At 45.2% G+C, this 16,415-nt stretch overlaps 1 protein-coding gene across 1 annotated transcript; it reads right to left on the bottom strand.

Annotated features, from left to right (window-relative positions):
• Positions 1-1,267: 1,267 nt before the first annotated feature.
• Positions 1,268-15,727, bottom strand: castor2 (cytosolic arginine sensor for mTORC1 subunit 2). The gene is made up of 9 exons (XM_070983216.1): positions 15,390-15,727; positions 11,335-11,405; positions 10,033-10,226; positions 8,038-8,170; positions 7,528-7,651; positions 6,752-6,862; positions 5,321-5,403; positions 4,266-4,360; positions 1,268-3,448 (listed from the first exon to the last, which is right to left on the bottom strand). The coding sequence occupies exons 1-9, from the start codon at positions 15,500-15,502 to the stop codon at positions 3,386-3,388; spliced, it is 987 nt and encodes a 328-aa protein (XP_070839317.1). The 5' UTR covers positions 15,503-15,727; the 3' UTR covers positions 1,268-3,385.
• Between the last annotated feature and the right edge of the window lie 688 nt (positions 15,728-16,415).

The raw sequence follows: 16,415 nt of genomic DNA on the forward strand, positions 1-16,415 counted from the left end.
AAGTATATTAGCAGTACAGTACTGCATCATATCATTTAAGCATATGTAAAAAGAAATGTCAAATAAATGTAGCGAGGTGAAAAGTACAATATGTCCCTCTGAACTGTAATGCAGTACAAGAATAAAGGAATGATGAGTCCAAGTATGTTAAAATTGTACTTGATGCAACCTTTATTTAAACCTGTGTTGAGGTACAGTAACGCTAATCTTTACCATAACGTGTGAAAATACTTTGTTTCGCCCATTTTTACAAGTAAACGAACAAGCTCCTTGGTTTCGTTGATGACAGTAAATGTAATCTATTACTTGGAGCCCTGCAGGTAATCAGAAGCCTTCGCTGACGAGTCGCTGACCCTCAGAGTTGAACTGAAGACGATTATGTAAGAAGAAAGATGATCATGATGAGAGAAAACACAAACATACTGTGCGAGCTCCTTTAACCTCCTGCTCTGCAGCTGGAGCGGCCTTCCTCCTCCTCCTCCTCCTCCTCCTCCATGTGGAGGCTACAGGTTCCTGACTGTTCTCTGCTTTGTTTACTCAGGTCAGATAATACAGACAGCTGATACACCTGCAGTCCTCCCCGCTGTCGTCCATCTGCTGTGTGCAGGAGAATCAGTGAAGGCCGACAGACGCACAGGTGAGACCTACAGGTGTGTTTTCACCTCAAGGTATGATTAAAATCACACTGAACCGGCTGCTGTTACACCTCAGTGTGGCAGCTGAGAGTTAAGCAGGAAAACACGTCCTCGCTTGGTTCAGTACGATCAACACGCTGCAGCTTCAGTGTGCCAGAGCGTGTTAGCTAATGATTATCTTCATCCTGGATCATGATGCTTATTTTCTGTTCATCGATTGGTTTGAAAAATTCTGAAAGTAGTGAGAAATGTCATCACACCTACCCAAAGTGAGACCTTCACAATGCTTGTTTTATCCAACTAACGGTCCAAACCTCATAATTATTACAAATAAATTAGAATTAAATTAAGTAATTAAATGGAAAAGCAGCAGATCTTCACATTTGTGAAGCTGGAAACAAGTTTCCAATTAATTTTATGCCCACTGACTAATCGTTTGGTAGACTGATCGTTTCAGCTGAGCTTGTACAAACTGATGGGCAGTTAAATTTTTATTAAAAAATAAATATGTGTAGAAATCTTAATGTAAAAGTGACGAAATCTGCCAAAATTAAAATGTACTATATTTACCTCTGAACTGCAGTGTAGTAAAAAGGAGAAAGCGGCATGACGCTGAGGCTCTGACGACACACTGGGCAGAGATGTCACCAGTTTATTGATGAAAGTACACACTGGGAGCAAATAACAGTGAGAGGACAATCCCCGTTGTTAAGTAAAGACAGTAAAAATGACACATCGGTGAAAACTCAACAACTCCAAAAAAAAAGAAAGAAAAAGAAAAGAAAAGCTTGTTTATTTTTCCACACAAGAAGCTCCAAATGAAAATTTCAAGGTTTTTTTCTTTGAAATGGAATCAGAAACGTCGCCGTCCTCATGTTTTAACACTGATAAACACAGTTTCTGCTAATCGCGTCTGATCAGAAGAAAGGTCGCTGTTAGGTGCAAGCTGTCGTGGAAAACAAAAGAGAAAAGAAAGAAACATGATCACCAAATGCTTGAGACCAACAGAAATCTCCCCATCTGGACTGGATCTTTGTAAAGTAAATAGCCCCCCCCTCGTTTTCACATCAGTACAGCAGGCCTGTGGGGCTGAAACCTGCATTAAAGTGCAGACCGGGGCGGGGGAGGGGCGGCTTCAAGACCAGAACGGACACCAGGGCCTGGAGGGACCCGTTCCGTCCCTGTGTGAACCTTAGCTTATGTTTAGCACGCTTGCACTCAGTCATTATTCTAGTACATTGTCAAAGTGGCTCAGTAATTTATTACTATTGTAGATGCAAACATCTTCATCATCATCACCATCATCATCATCAGCGGGTTCACGCTGAGAGCAACATGAGCAGCAAATAAACAAAAAACAAACAGCTTCGATGTGCTGGTGGGCGGCACGGCTAGCAGTTGTCCTTCGTTTCCTGTGTTTATGCTAAGCTAAGCTAATGCTAAGCTAGCTGTATGGTTATTATTTTGGCACCAGCAGAAATCATTATTTTATTTATTTAATTTAGCAGGATCCTGTGAGGTGGAAACCAGCCTGTGACCCACGAAAGAAAAGCTTTTATGAACATAACTTTCTTCAGCTGTTCCTAAAAAAAAAAACAATGTTAACATGCTAAAGTTTAGCAGGTTATGTTTATTCAAAACGTTAGCGTTAACATGCTAACATGCAAATAATCACCACAAACAAAGGTGTTTGGACACAAACCAAACTTTCTCTTCACCATAGATAAATGAGAACTTTGACCTGCTGGTGGCGCTAGATACATATATCAGGAGGGCTCATCCTCTGGGAACTTTGAATATCTGCATAAAACAATTTACTGGAGGCTAAAGCAGCTTATTTTAAACTTAGTGTAAAACTGAGAGAAGCAAGCAAACGTTTGCTTTTAAGAAGCTGCATCGTGCAGACGATCGATTGATAAATTAATCAAACGTGAGGTCATTGATTAAGGTCACATGACGAGCCTGCAGGCCGACGAATCGCTCAGAAAACTCCCTCATGTTGCTCACAGGGTGAACGAATCTTTTTAAAACACAAGACAGAATATTTCCTCATCCAGACCAAACGTGAATTTAACCTCCAGGACTCCAGCAGTCACATCGTCGCTGTGATTAAAACTCATTCCACAGCCACTAAAAGCAGAAAAACACACCGCATTTCTCAGCCGGGCGGCCGCTCGCCGCCAGCCGTCTCCGAAATTGTCTCCTTCAATTGCACACATGAACAGTATTTTGACAAAGGCATCGGTTTAGGCATTCAAACATCTTGGCACTGAGAAATGACCTGTGGAAAACTAAAACAAACACAAGGAAAAAAGATGGAGAGCTTGAGATACATATACACATGTGTATATATATACACGTATATGTGTACATATACGTGTATATATATAATATTTCTTTCGTTTTTGAGAGTACATTCGTCATCCTTCCATGAGAGGAATTATGTAACTAATACAGTATGGTGCTCATGAGGGTCAGGGAGTGGGAAGAAGCAGCTTTAGAGAGGAAAAGAAACATATTCAGTCTGGTAAACTAAAGTAACAACTACCAGAGCAGGCGGTGGAGGAGGGAAAAGACCGAGCACCGAAGGCATCCCGAGCACGCCGCCACGCCGCCACCCGCGCTCCGTGGTTACATCCCGTCCTTTCAGAGCCGATCCTCATAAGTCCGCTAACTTGGCGCTTTGCGGGCGTGATGAACGTCTGAACGAAATGACTTTGAGAACGGTCGTTTCCGTCGCCCCCCCCCCCTCACTGCGCCGTGCTCTTGGTCCGCAGAGCTCCGATCACGCTTTGGATGTTTTCTTCAGGAACCTGGAGAGCAAACGAGGTTTCATGAGCCTCTGAAGGCAGCAAATTAGGCCTGACTAAACATTACCTTTAAAACATCAGTAAATAACAAAAGATTTCTTAAATTTATTCGAATGTAAAATCAGGAAGAGCAGCGAGTTCTCACACTGGAGAACCAGGAAGGATGTTTTCAGATGATGTCACGTCACTCTTTTGTTGTGGCGTGAACTGCAGATGGAGGGCAGGAAGTGATTTTCTGCATAGCACACGCTCAAAATGCCTATTTTTTGTGTTGTTTACAACTGCTTCAATTGTTCAAACCAAGAAACCACGAGGAGGTTTTATTGAGTACCAAAAGTTGTTGTTCACAAGGGTGAAAAATGAAGGAAATCGACCGAAAAATGTCAGAAAATATATCGTTAACTGTCTGTCGTCGGGAGAAGCCGAGTCGGCTAATGGTGTAACATTAGCTTTCGTTTTAAATCTATGGTGATAGATTTTAAGTAACAGCTACAAGCAACACGACCAACAGCTGTTAAATCAGTGTTAACAGCTTCACACAAGACAGCTGAACATAAACCCTGTTTTGTTTCCAGACGATCAACGCGTTTCATTGGACCTTTGCAAACGGTTAGCCTAGTAAACAGCTGTAACGTAAACATCAACGTTGAGTACCGCAGCGCTAACGTCAAGAACCGCTAACAAGAAAGACTTTTGTCTTTCCTCCATCTCGTCCAATGCAGTTTTTACTTCCTGCCCTCCGTCTGAATTTAATGCCACGTGACTACAAACAGCCTGTTGAGTCGTAACAGTAGCTATCGACGGACATGTGACATCTTACCAGGGCGTGGTCGAACTTGAAGGTACTAATGTAGTAAGCTGGAATGTCAGCCGTTGCCAGAGGTTCCGATATTTGCGCCACGATGCCGCACTCATCTGCAACACATTCATTTTCTACGTTACTGATTGATCCAGTTATGGTGAATGAATGTGTATTCAGGCTTTACAGCAGCGATCCCCAACGTCGGACCTAAAAAAGTGCTCTTTTTACTGGCTGGAAGTGGGCGGGGCTGAGGTCACATGGCTCCATGCACCAATCAGGATTCGGGGATATTTGAATCAGATCATGATGACAGTTTTGGGCTTAGTTCGTTTTGAGTGTTAAACTCTTAATTAATTAAAGTTAAATTGATTTTCCTGAACTTCAGCTTTAATTGTTTCTAATTTTGTCAGAAATATTTAATGTTATAGGAAACACTGAAGATTTTAACACCAATTTGCAGCTTTATTTCATCCTAAACATAAATATGTGAGTATTTTACTTTAACAAATCATCATTTCTGCTGCTCCACAGTCTTTCCACCTACTCCTGTTCAGGAATCACTGCAGCACAAGATCCAACACCGGATCCAGACCAGTTTAACGAGTACAAGCACAAAACTGACATTACATGCTGTTAGTATAAATAATGTGACATTTAACATAACTCACCATGAAAGCTTTAATGTGACATTTGCACAAAGTGGAAATGTCACTTGAACATTTTCAACAGCTGCTAAAACAGCTGCTAAAAATAAAACTTAGGAAGTATTTTTTCCAACTTTCTCTGAGGATCACTGACTATAACTTCACTTTCTGTGTATTCACTCTGTGAGCGGCCTGTTTGGAGCAGACGGGCAGGCAGCACCAATCAACACCAGCTGAGCAGATGTTTTCTGATTCAGCTCGTCAGGTCTGATCCAGACAGCTGCAGAAAGAATCCTCTAAAAGCAGCAGAGAGCACCTGAACGCATCATGCCTCAGTAGCATCTGTGCTACAGCCCTCGTCTGTAGTTTGAGCATATTTCTGACACTGTGACTGTTAAATTTACCATCACATTGCCTGTAGTGACTTACCAAATCCTAAAGGTTGTCCCCCGATACGAACCATTTTCCACAGCTCACCAGACGCGCTGGTGAAGAGGACGTTGTTTGGAAACCTTCATGAAGACAAAGCACAAGGAAATGAACAGATTCATATAAATATAACAGTTTGGTTTATGCGACCTGTGAGACGTTCAGTTTCTGCAGCATAAATCATGTCAAAGTGATTTTTAAATTGATTTTTAAAATCAAAAAAGCTCCTTTAGCTTCACAGCCTGTGTGGGAGTTTACCTGTGTTTGATTGACAGCTGGACCGGCAGGGACAGTGAGACAAAACAAACCCGTGATGCTAACTGTCGCCAATGACGGAGCCATTTAGCGTCTAAGATCATGTGTTTTTAAACCTTTCAGTGTGTGACAGAGCTAATTAGCCCGCTAGCCTGCAAACATTCATTAGCAGTGTGTCTCTGATGGATGTTTTGTAGCTCGTTCAGTGACACAGGATGTGTCCACAGTGTTACTGCTGTACAAATGATGGTTTTACTGCCTATGTGCAAAGAGTTTCATGGATAACTAACGCACAGACAGGGGGCGCCATCCTGTGACCCGGAATATGAAAAAAAGTCCTTTTTGGTCTCTGATCTGCTTTCAGAGAACACAGGAAATGTGATTAACATGTATTAAAACCTTTTCAATGACAAATAAATGAGTTTCTCATCTTCAGATACCATGCAGCGCCTCAGTCCACCTGAAAGCACCTCTCTGTTTTGCTCACCTGGCACAAGTAACAGATACTGTTAGCGGAGGAAGCTAACTGTTAGCCGCTGAGATGAACATGAGCAGGTGAATCGTGCTGCTGCTGTTCAAGCCTCTGCGCTGAATAAGAGATCCATTGTAAAGCAGAGTGAAGTGGGTGACCCATTCCTTTAAGGCAGCGCATTAGGTCTTACATAAACGTGGGGACGAGGCTGACCTACATGCTGCAGCAGCAAAATATGAACTTTAAAAACACAGCGAAAGTTCGGTCCACCTTATTTTACCTCCGCATGGCTTGAAGACATTACTGGCCCACATAAGGGACGCCTCATTATGAATGGCCGATCTACGATCAGACGCTAACGTGGTAACAGATCTGCGGCTGCTCGGGGTTCTTTCCTCTTTGGCCTTTCTGCTTAATTAGAGCGTCTGCTGTGAGAAAGAGGGGACGCAGAGGAGAGTAAATGAGTCACACTGAACCCCACTGTGACTTAAGCAGATTCTATATAAGCAACTGCTCTGCTATCGCTTAGCAACAAGCTAATCGCCCCCTCAAACAGCAATCATAAATCTGTTTCCCCTGCAGAAACATTATGTTTATGCAGCTCTCAACTAACAAAACAACATCTTGAAAGAGCAAGGGTGCTTAATTACGCAGCAGCGACTTTCAGCACGTTGCTGCGAAACGAGTGATTTCTGCCACTCAACCTTTGAGTCGTCTGTTCGTCCATGACCAGAGAGATGTAGCCCTCGATCAGGGAGAAGGAGAAGAAGCGGATGTGGTTGGAGTCCTCGCTGGATGCTCCGGGCTCCTTCGGCCTGGAGAGGAAGCAGCGACGGTCAGTGTGGTGTCAAACATCTGGCTAATGGTCAACAAGTGATGACGGAAACGTTCTGCGTTGTGTAGAAATAAACAAATCTTTGCAGATTTTCAAGCTTATCTCATCGCACACACTTCTTTTATACAAGTTAAACACATGCTTAAAATAACATGCATGAATAATGAACTACAGCTAGCAGCACTCTGAGGCTAAACTTCAAGCTAAATGCTAACATGCTCCCAGTCTAGGTAATAGCTGGTATGACGTTTACCGCCGTCACTGCTGTATTAAAGCAGGCTAGCGTGCTACCATTAGCTAATTAGCACTCAAAGCAAAGCAGAGGCTGATGTGAATCTGACTAGTTTTGCAGTCAACAGCCAAAGTGATCAGGATTGATCCTCTGCAGACAGGAATGGACAGATTTTGTGGTTTCTGTTGTCTGTTTTGGACCAAACAAGGGCCGTTCAGAGAGAAGCACAGCTAGCATGGCCCCAGGGTGAACACACACTACAGGTAACATCCTCCAGGACTCCTCGTGTTCACACACTGAATCCTTTCACTTTCCGCTCAGAGTCGTTCTGAAAGCTCGAACTCATCAAACAGCACAAACAGAAACGTCCTTTGTCCGCGTCCCTTTTTAAGATAAGACGAGCCGATTCTTACCCTCCAGAGTAAAACATGACGTCCATGAGCAGCGTGGCTACAGAGGGCAGTGTGTCTGGGTCCAGGCTGGTCACGCAGAACATGTTGCTGGGGCTAGATAAGGGGTGAATGATGGGACGGGGCACTGAAAGACAACAGCGATGGAGCACATGAGGGCTCGGAGGCAGCGACACGGGCGAGACGTGTTTAATTAAAAAAAGGTCTAAACGGCAACAAGAGCACGTGATTCAAACACACTGTGAAAGACAGCATGGCTTTGTCTGAAGCTTGAATTCACACACTGAACACTAATCACCTAATAAATGTGATGTATTATTGTATATTACTGCAAGATTTTACTTTAATAGACATTATTCTGCATAATACTGTACTTCTTGCTCTTTCAGTACATGTAGATGGCGACACTTTTGGACTTCACAGCTCGAAGACAATATATTTCATGTCTGATGATTTATCTGCTCATTCTGAATCTGATGCACGTTATGAAAACACTCCTTTTTTTACGCTTACCAAGTTTTGGCTTCACGAAACCGTTGGTGACTCCCAGATTGTGAGCAGCGACGGTCTCTCCGTTGACCACCCGAAGCAACGTGAATTCGGAAGACAGCGTGTGCATGACCATCGGCAGGTCTCGCTCTCGAACCTGAGCGCAAAGACACGGCGGAGGAGGTCAAACAGCGAAGGACAGCATGAATCTCACTGAGTGCTGTTATGATGAAAGGCTGCGAGTTGGAGAATATGAGCTACATCACTGCGAGCAGAACACCTCTGAAACACAAGAGGCGGATGAATTCAGCAAAGCAGCATTAAAAAAAGAGCAAGAAAACACAATCATTTCAAATTTAACAGAACGAAAGACAATAAAACACAAGCAGACAGAGTCAGAGGCGAGAGCTTGAGTCTCAGCGCGGCAATAAAAAGCAGGAAATAAAACTACAGCGGAGAAAGTTTTTCATTTAGATCTGAGAGCAGCATGAAGATAAACAGGAAGTGAAAGTTTCACTTCAACCCACAAAACGTGCAAACCGGAGGTCAGAAGGTCGCTCGTGTCTGTCGGAGGACTGCGAAGACAGCACGTCCAGCAAAGTTCAAGGAAATTAATGGAAAACAAAACAAAGTCCACAGAAAAGGAGCATTTCCTGTTTGAAACTCCACAGCCGTGACTTCAGCTGAACTTCTTTCTGTGTGCGTGTGTTGCTGGTGAGACGCCGCTCTGAGCTGCTCAGTCAGGATATACTTATGGCGCCGTCTAAATGAGTGCATTCAACATGTGGGTCAGGATTTACCGCTTTACGTAACAAAAGGTACTCACAGTGAAACACACACGTCTTAAGCCGCCGTGTCTTCTGGTCCACAAACAGACTCTGTAACACGATCCGACGCGGCGCGAGACAAAGACGGGCGGTGGGCGGCGGCGGCAGGGCGAGCGCAGCCTCTTTTTACCAATAACTTGGGTTGTGGGCAGTGGCGGCGGCCGGTGTGGAGGCAGAAACGAGCCCAAACGATACCTGGAATTCCAGCGAGAGGCTGAGCTGCTGATCCTCGTTACGTAACAGACTTTCAACGTGGACGCAGGTTTTTTCTTTCATTTTCATAAACATGCCAGAGCCGCTCAGAAGACCTTGTTTTCCACCGGAGCGAGGCAATAAAGAGACACTCCCTGTGGCCAGAAGGCTTCGGCATGAGAGGATTCCTCCTCGATCGAAGCGGGAGCGGCTGCGGATGCTTCACTGTGTCTGCACTTATTGCTTTTTCATGTCGGACGTGAACAACGGTGAAGCCAGAGGTTACATAAGAGACAAATAATACAGCTGTTAAAGCTCGCCGTGACGCCGATCAACGAACACGAATGATCAGCTTCTAAAGTGCGAACATGTGATAATCAATGATGTGCGACGATGTGACGCTACATGCTTTATGTCTCTATATAGGACTTTTCTGTTGTTGGTGGCGGACTCCGCCATTCCTGAGTGGCGTTCAAACACGTTTCCGCCTCATGTTCGCTCTGCTCGGTTCTTATCGGAGCTCTTTTAACTCACCGCTAACGCAAAGCAAACATTTCAGACTGTCGCTGATTCACACGAGAAGCATCGAGATCTCACACGTGGCGCCGTTTTTATTTTGAAGCTGACGTTTTGCCAACGTTCATTAAAACTGCGTGCAGCAAACAGCGCAGGCTGAACTCAGATCAGTTTAAACGGACGTTGGATGAACAGAGCGTTGATTATCAGAAACGCTGGAGGAGAAATTTAACTTTGATCCATCAGTTTGTTCACTTCAGGACAGTTTTTAATCAATAGTATTTGAAACGCGTGAACTGGAAAGAGAAATAACAACAGAGACTGAACTAAATCTGAAGATTGGCGAAGGATTAAAGATGGCCGCCCTCCATGGGGATGAGCTGCATTCAGACTCTGCATGAGTTCAGCTGGACCAGGATCCGGTTCAACCTGCGACAACACACACAATCTCTGACAGAAGCCGAGCTGGAAGGTTCAAACTCACCAGGATGAAGTCGGTCTGATACGTCGACAGCATGAAAACAGAGATGTTGTGGTCGGCCAGCGGCGCGATGACCGATTTAGCGATCTTGGTGACTCCGATGGGCTGCGAGTTGGAGGCGTTGCCGCCCCCTGACACCACGTTCAGGGCCAACCACGTGGCGTCAGCGACACTGATGTGCTCTGACTGAGGCAGCTCTGGGAAAGGACGGACAGTCGCGTCAGAAAGAGCGAGAGAGGAAGCACAAAATGAACCAATGAGAACGCAGATCCCCCTCTTTAGCACACAGAGTGATTTACTTCAGACTCAACGCCTTCAGCGCTTCAGAGGGAAAAATGCTCCAGTAATCAAACATTTTTGGACATCAGTTTGGAATAAATTGAGAGCAAACAGAGAAGTTTGGCTGAGTAATGAGCATGAGCTACGCTCCTTCCTCATTTCTGTATTTCAGTTCCTCTTCATCTTTTACACGCATACTTTTCTACTAAATATCGAGCTCTATTGCCAATGCCTTTTTATTGCCTGGAGTTATAGGAAGTATGATATTATTCACGGCCTCTGCGTTAGACTTTTCAGGCCGTGCCGTCCAGACGTCTTCTGCGGTTTATTTAAAAGTCAGTTCACTGAGAAAGAGAAAAACATGTGAGCTAAACCTGCTCTTCATCCAAAACTGAAACACTGAGACAGAAGCAGCAAACAGGTCAGAGATGAAACACGTTCAGGGCTTTTTGCTGCTGCGCACTTAGCTCATGGTGGCTAACGTTAGCTAACCGCAGGTAGAGATCAGCTCTGAAGTGTTGAACATCTAACAGCGCTGCAGCAGGTGTAGCAGAGGCCTTTAATTATTAGCCAAACTCAACTTCAGTCTTCAGTTAATGAACAACTTTTAACGTACAGCAGATATTTAATAATTTAAACAAACATTTACGGCATGTTTGCTTTAATGAGCTGCTGTTAATCAGCGGCTGGACGGTGTGACACCTGTCAGACATCAGCGAACGTCACGTCAGAAACGTGTTTAAAATCATATCTGATGTTTGAGTTTCTCACTTTAAAGAGCAGAAAACTGAGCCGGTCAACACACAGCCGCCGTCTAAAAGGTGTGTAATGACATGGATTCAGTCCGCCGGCCGACCACACAACCCTGCGAGCGGCGGCTCGGCCTGGCGTCCGTAATGACAGAGCGTGCTCAAACACTGGCAGCTGAAGCCACGCGGCGCTGGAGAGGATCACGGATTACGCAACGTGATCCCCGCCTGCCGCCCGATCTGCGGTTGCCACAGAGATCTGCAGAGCGAGGCCCACCTTTAAAGCCCTCCTCGTCCACGATTATGGTGTAGTCCTCCGGAGTCTCTGTCAGGCTGAAAAACTTGCACCTGAATGGGAAAGACAGGAGACAGCAGTGATCAAACAGAAGGACAAGAGAGATCCTCCAGGAGGCGGGAGACATAAGCCGTCTGTCCCGGCTCACGGCGAGCGCCTGAAGCGTCCATGACACATCAGACCGTCTGCAGGAGGAAGGAGACGGCTGCCGACAGCAGCGCTCGACTGCAGCGTCGCCTCCTAAACTCTCCTTCAGCGTTTCACACTGAATCTGAGGCTCGTCAGTGAAACCCTGAGAGGAAGCTGAACAGCCGAGAGGCGCTTTAAGACACGCACACATGCAGTTATGACCTACAAACATCACCCAAAGTCTACATCAAACCAATGATCTGATCCACCTCGTTAACGATAAGCTTCTTCTGCTTCTGATGGCCGTTTGATGGATCAGATTCATGATCCCTCAGGATCCAGCACGTTTGTCCGGTCTGATTACGGTCTGACGAGCTGAAGACACTGATTGGTTGATCGGGGTTCTGGCCTTTCCGGCACCTTTGCAAACACACAGGCTAGCTAACACTTTGCAGCTGCTACTGCAAAAAATGCTGAACTTGCAGATGTTTGACTAATTCAAATCCTTTTTTTTTGCCAAATTCAGACAAATTTGGAGTTCTTGTACAGCTGCTTGCGTTCAGACAGAACTTGTGTTTCCTTTAATTGTGTTAAAAGCAGCGTTTTTCTGAAATCCTTCATGTGACGGTTATTTTTCTGCCTGAGTCGAGATTTGATGCTCCGAGGTGGTGAAGGACACTGGACACGAGGACATAATTCAGCCTGAAGTCACATCCAGCAGACTTTGTGGAAACCAGCGCTCTCGACACTGCTGTGATAATCACGTCTGTGCAGGCCGGCTGCTGAAGGCTCACGCGTCATATTTGGCTGAAAGGTGTGAAAAACAACAAGGGAGCAACAGAAAAGACTCAAGCAGCGTTTCCTCTGACAATCAAACGAGCTGCCGGAGAGGCTTTGACTCGAAGTGTGATTTCTCAGAGCCGGGACGTCGGGCTGACGAGCGCCTCTAACGCTCCTCTAATCACGACGGCGTCATTACGAGCGCCGCTTCATGGCTTCCTTTATTCTGAGACCGTGCTTCATCCAGATCAACAGAGACGCTGTCGGCGAGGACTTCGCCTGCATGACTCACATTCTGCGTGCTTGTAAGGAACTTCGCAGAGGCTCTTTAAAGGAGTTTCCACCGCGAGGATGGCGAGACACGCGGACACAACGAGGCGTGTTCGTCAAAACGAGGCCGACACACGGCGCTTTAAGTGATTAGCACTGCGCCATTTCATCTGAGAGCTGCGAGGGGATTCAACTCATGAGGAGGAGATTTCATCATCAGCACTTCTCTGGCTGCTGGATAACCAAAACAATGACCTAAAAGAGGCTAAAAAGTAAAATCCAGGTATTCAATTACAACATATATCCACATTTTTTAAACAATACTCAGCAAGACAAAAGGTTTGATGTAAAAACTGTTTCGTGAGCGTATTTCTGAGGAGAATATGAGCTGACTTTATGTTTGACGGACGATGTGTCAATCTTCACAGAGCAGGAGGAGCCAGACAGGAAGTCAGACACAGGAACAGTGTGGTGAATCTGGTGAATTTTCAAATTAAAACACCCTGTGACAGAAGCACAATTATCAAAACAAAAAAATGACCAAATCAGCAAAATCTGAGCAAGTTAACAGAGTCAGGCTGCAAAACACTGGGGGTGGGGGGGTTCAGGTTACACACCACACCAACAAAAATGGCTGAAAGTGAAGAAGCGTCGCTACTGGATCCATGGTGGAGGAACTGGCTCCACAGAGGGGACGTTAAGATGTAAGAAGGACGAGAAACTCACAACAAAAGAGGCACAAACATCTTATTTCACCACCAAAGCACCAAGAGGCATTAAAGGACACTCAGACATCCAAGACTCAGAATCTGAACCAAACACCGAATCTGAAGTTTGAGATCTGAGAAGAAGCAGGAACTAACAGTCAGCTGTTCAGCGCTGGTTCACTCGCTAATATCCAAACGCAGACATGAAGAAGCATCAGTGCTTCAGAGCGAGAGCGTTCTCACACCAGACTGGACACGAACAAACGACGTCCGAACGGACCACTTCAAACCATCCTCACAGCTTTTTATCAGAGTCTTCATCAAAGCTGGAAACCAGAACCACACTTACAGTGTGTTTACTTCCTCTGTGACGCTGAACCAGTTCAGTTCTGACACTGAAACAAAGATCAAATTATTGGAAAAAAGGAAAATCTGAACTCCTCTGCAACAGTAAACTGAACGTCGTCAGGTTGCAATCAAAACGAGGCGTTTGAGGACGTCGTCTTGGGCTGTGGGAAACACTGATTGACACTTTTCACAGAAAATAATCAACAGATTAACTAACGATGAGAATAATCGTTAACTGCAGCCCTGATGTTGTTTCAGAGACATGATTTAAGGTAAATAAGAGCTTCCAGGCAACTTTCTCTGTCTTATTTGATCTGGATGGTGACACTGGCGCTTTTTACAGGGCCATCCTGGAACCGGTAGTGACAGCAGCTCAGGTATCCCCTGAATGCAGCGTTTCCACCTCTGCTAAACCGACTTCTGCAGCACAACACACGTGTTTGACAATTTAAAGAGAGATTCTGCTGGTGCTTGCAGTCAAAGAGCACATTAGGACCATGCGAGATGATCTTCCAGGCTGGTGTCACGACGTGCAGCTCTGCAGCTTCTCTTTCTGGACTTGTGCAGCGGCCGTGGCGGCTGTGGGAGGCTGTTTCCCACCAGCAAAACAGATCAGCTCACACTGGAGCTGCATGATGTGGTCTGATTGCAAAGTGCCCACATGGAGAAGATCACACTAATTAACTCTCACTTTATGTAACTGCACGACCCAAAGAGTCTGTTTGAGACAGGAGAGGACGCCACGAGGAGCTGACGGTCATGTGCAGGAGTTTAGAGATGAAGTGGTTGATTGATTCGTCGATGGACAGAAATGTACCTAAAGCAACTGTTTCTGTCATTTTTTTCCCATTTCAAACATCCTCTGGTTCAGGATAAGCTGCTCTTCACTGCAACCTGCATGCTGTATAATTGGATTTTGGACTTTTGGGGGGACAAAACAAGACATTTGAAGCATTTTTCACTATTGTTGGACATTTAACAGCACAGATCATGTGTTCATTCATCCAAAAAAGGAACATTCAATAATGCAAATACTGGTTAGCTGCAGCCCAATTTAAGTAACATCCAGAGGGTCATTTAGATCCTCTCAGGTAATCAGTCACCTGGATGGATGTTTATCAGTAACTTCAGAGCACAGAGGGAGTTCACACACAGCCAGGGTGTGAGCTAAGTGAGCTAATTTGCTTATGCTAATGTTAACAGAGTGTGGTGGTGATAGAAGCTGCACAGCAGAGCGATGACAAGTGCAAAGGCTCGTTGTGATGTTCCATTAAAGTTTCCTCGGGCTGAGCAGGAAACAGTCTGTGCTGCAGAAGCTGCTCGTCCAAGTTTGGCTGCAAACATGTGAGAATTTCCCCGAGAGAAGGAAAAACAGGCTGCACACACACACATGTATGCATGCATGCATACACACATACACACACACACACACACACACACACACACACACACACACACACACACACACACCCGCTGGCGTCGACCCAGCCACAGATGGCACAAAGCTACAAAATGACACTACAGAAGCAGGATAGGCCTGGAAACTGGTGGCAGGGCGCGAGCTGCTCTCAGAATAACACGCAGCGCTGCGTTTGGACGCGTTAACACACCTGCGGGAACCAGCGGGAGCAGAGACGAACACCTCTGCCTTCAGCCCGAGCACCGAGTCCGTGCAGCCGCCGGCGTTTGTCGCTCAGACGCGAACAACAAGCGGATCCTTCCCGCAAACCCCGACAGCCCCGTGCGGCATGACAAGCACACAAACCAGCATGAATGAGGTGTCGTGTCTGGGAAGTTACATACCTTGTTTTGGAGGCCAAGAAAGCGAGTTTTATTAATCCGTGCGTGCAAATCTGGATCCCCTCTTTCTCTATACTCGCCACTTTCAAGCTGTGCTCTAAAATATGAAGCTCCATCTTTTACGTCTTCTCATTTGAGGAACGGCTAAAATGTAAAAACCTAAACACTTTCAAATTAGATGCATAAATAAATAAATACACACATACGGCAGGCTAAGGCGTGTTAAATAGGGAAAGAAAGAGCGAGGCAGGGTGGAATAAAGAAAGCAAAGAGGTAAAAACGGACCTGCTGTCAAACCTGCAACGGAACCGCTCACACTTCTGGTCGCAGGTTTTCAAAATAAAAGCCTCTGGTACAAGATTGTGGCTTCTAGTTCTAGCTAGCCCGAGTTTGGGCCTCAACTGCATTGAAGTCACTGAACTAAGCACTAGTCTTCATAAAACGAATATATAGCCAGCAAATGCCGAAGGATGCACTCATTTTCTCTCTGACAGACAGTTAGATATACACATAGGGTAGATTAAAAGCGTTATATACGAAGCTAACGTTACAGCTAACAGCTAGCTTCGCCAGTGTCTTAGCAAGGAGCTGAGATGGTTGCGTTGCAACTGATGAGAAGTCCGGCATATCACCCATAAAACCGCAAATTGACGTTTTTACACCAAAGTTTTTGTACAGGTGAAACAAATGAGATATATACATGTTACTTTTTGACTTTTGAGGTGCTAGTAAGTGCACTGTGTTACCGTCAGATTGAACCAAGGTACCCGTTTCCCCCCGTGTCTCGTCATTGTGCTAAGATAAGCTAACCAGTTTGCTGGCTATTACATTTACCACGCAAATATGAGCGATATCAATCCTATAATCTAACTCTCTTCACAGCAGTTAAGTTTTTTTTTCCTCAAAATGTCGAACTATTCTCTCAACACTTACTGCTGTTTTGAAGGAAGACTCCTACAATTTAACAGCTAATTTAAAAACTCAATAAAAAACAGGGTGGAACTATGACTCTTAACCTCATTATTTCTA

The sequence above is a fragment of the Chaetodon trifascialis genome, chromosome 16 (genome assembly GCF_039877785.1).
Source record: "Chaetodon trifascialis isolate fChaTrf1 chromosome 16, fChaTrf1.hap1, whole genome shotgun sequence".
Taxonomy (NCBI): Eukaryota; Metazoa; Chordata; class Actinopteri; order Chaetodontiformes; family Chaetodontidae; genus Chaetodon; species Chaetodon trifascialis.

Excerpts from the sequence above, each read along its gene's own strand:
- castor2 (XM_070983216.1), bottom strand. The coding sequence starts at position 15,502 with ATGGAGCTTCATATTTTAGAGCACAGCTTGAAAGTGGCGAGTATAGAG. Across the intron at positions 10,227-11,334 it reads GGACGAGGAGGGCTTTAAAG|AGCTGCCTCAGTCAGAGCAC; the intron begins GTGGGCCTCGCT and ends GTCCTTTCCCAG. Across the intron at positions 5,404-6,751 it reads GACGAACAGACGACTCAAAG|GTTTCCAAACAACGTCCTCT; the intron begins GTTGAGTGGCAG and ends GTCTTCATGAAG.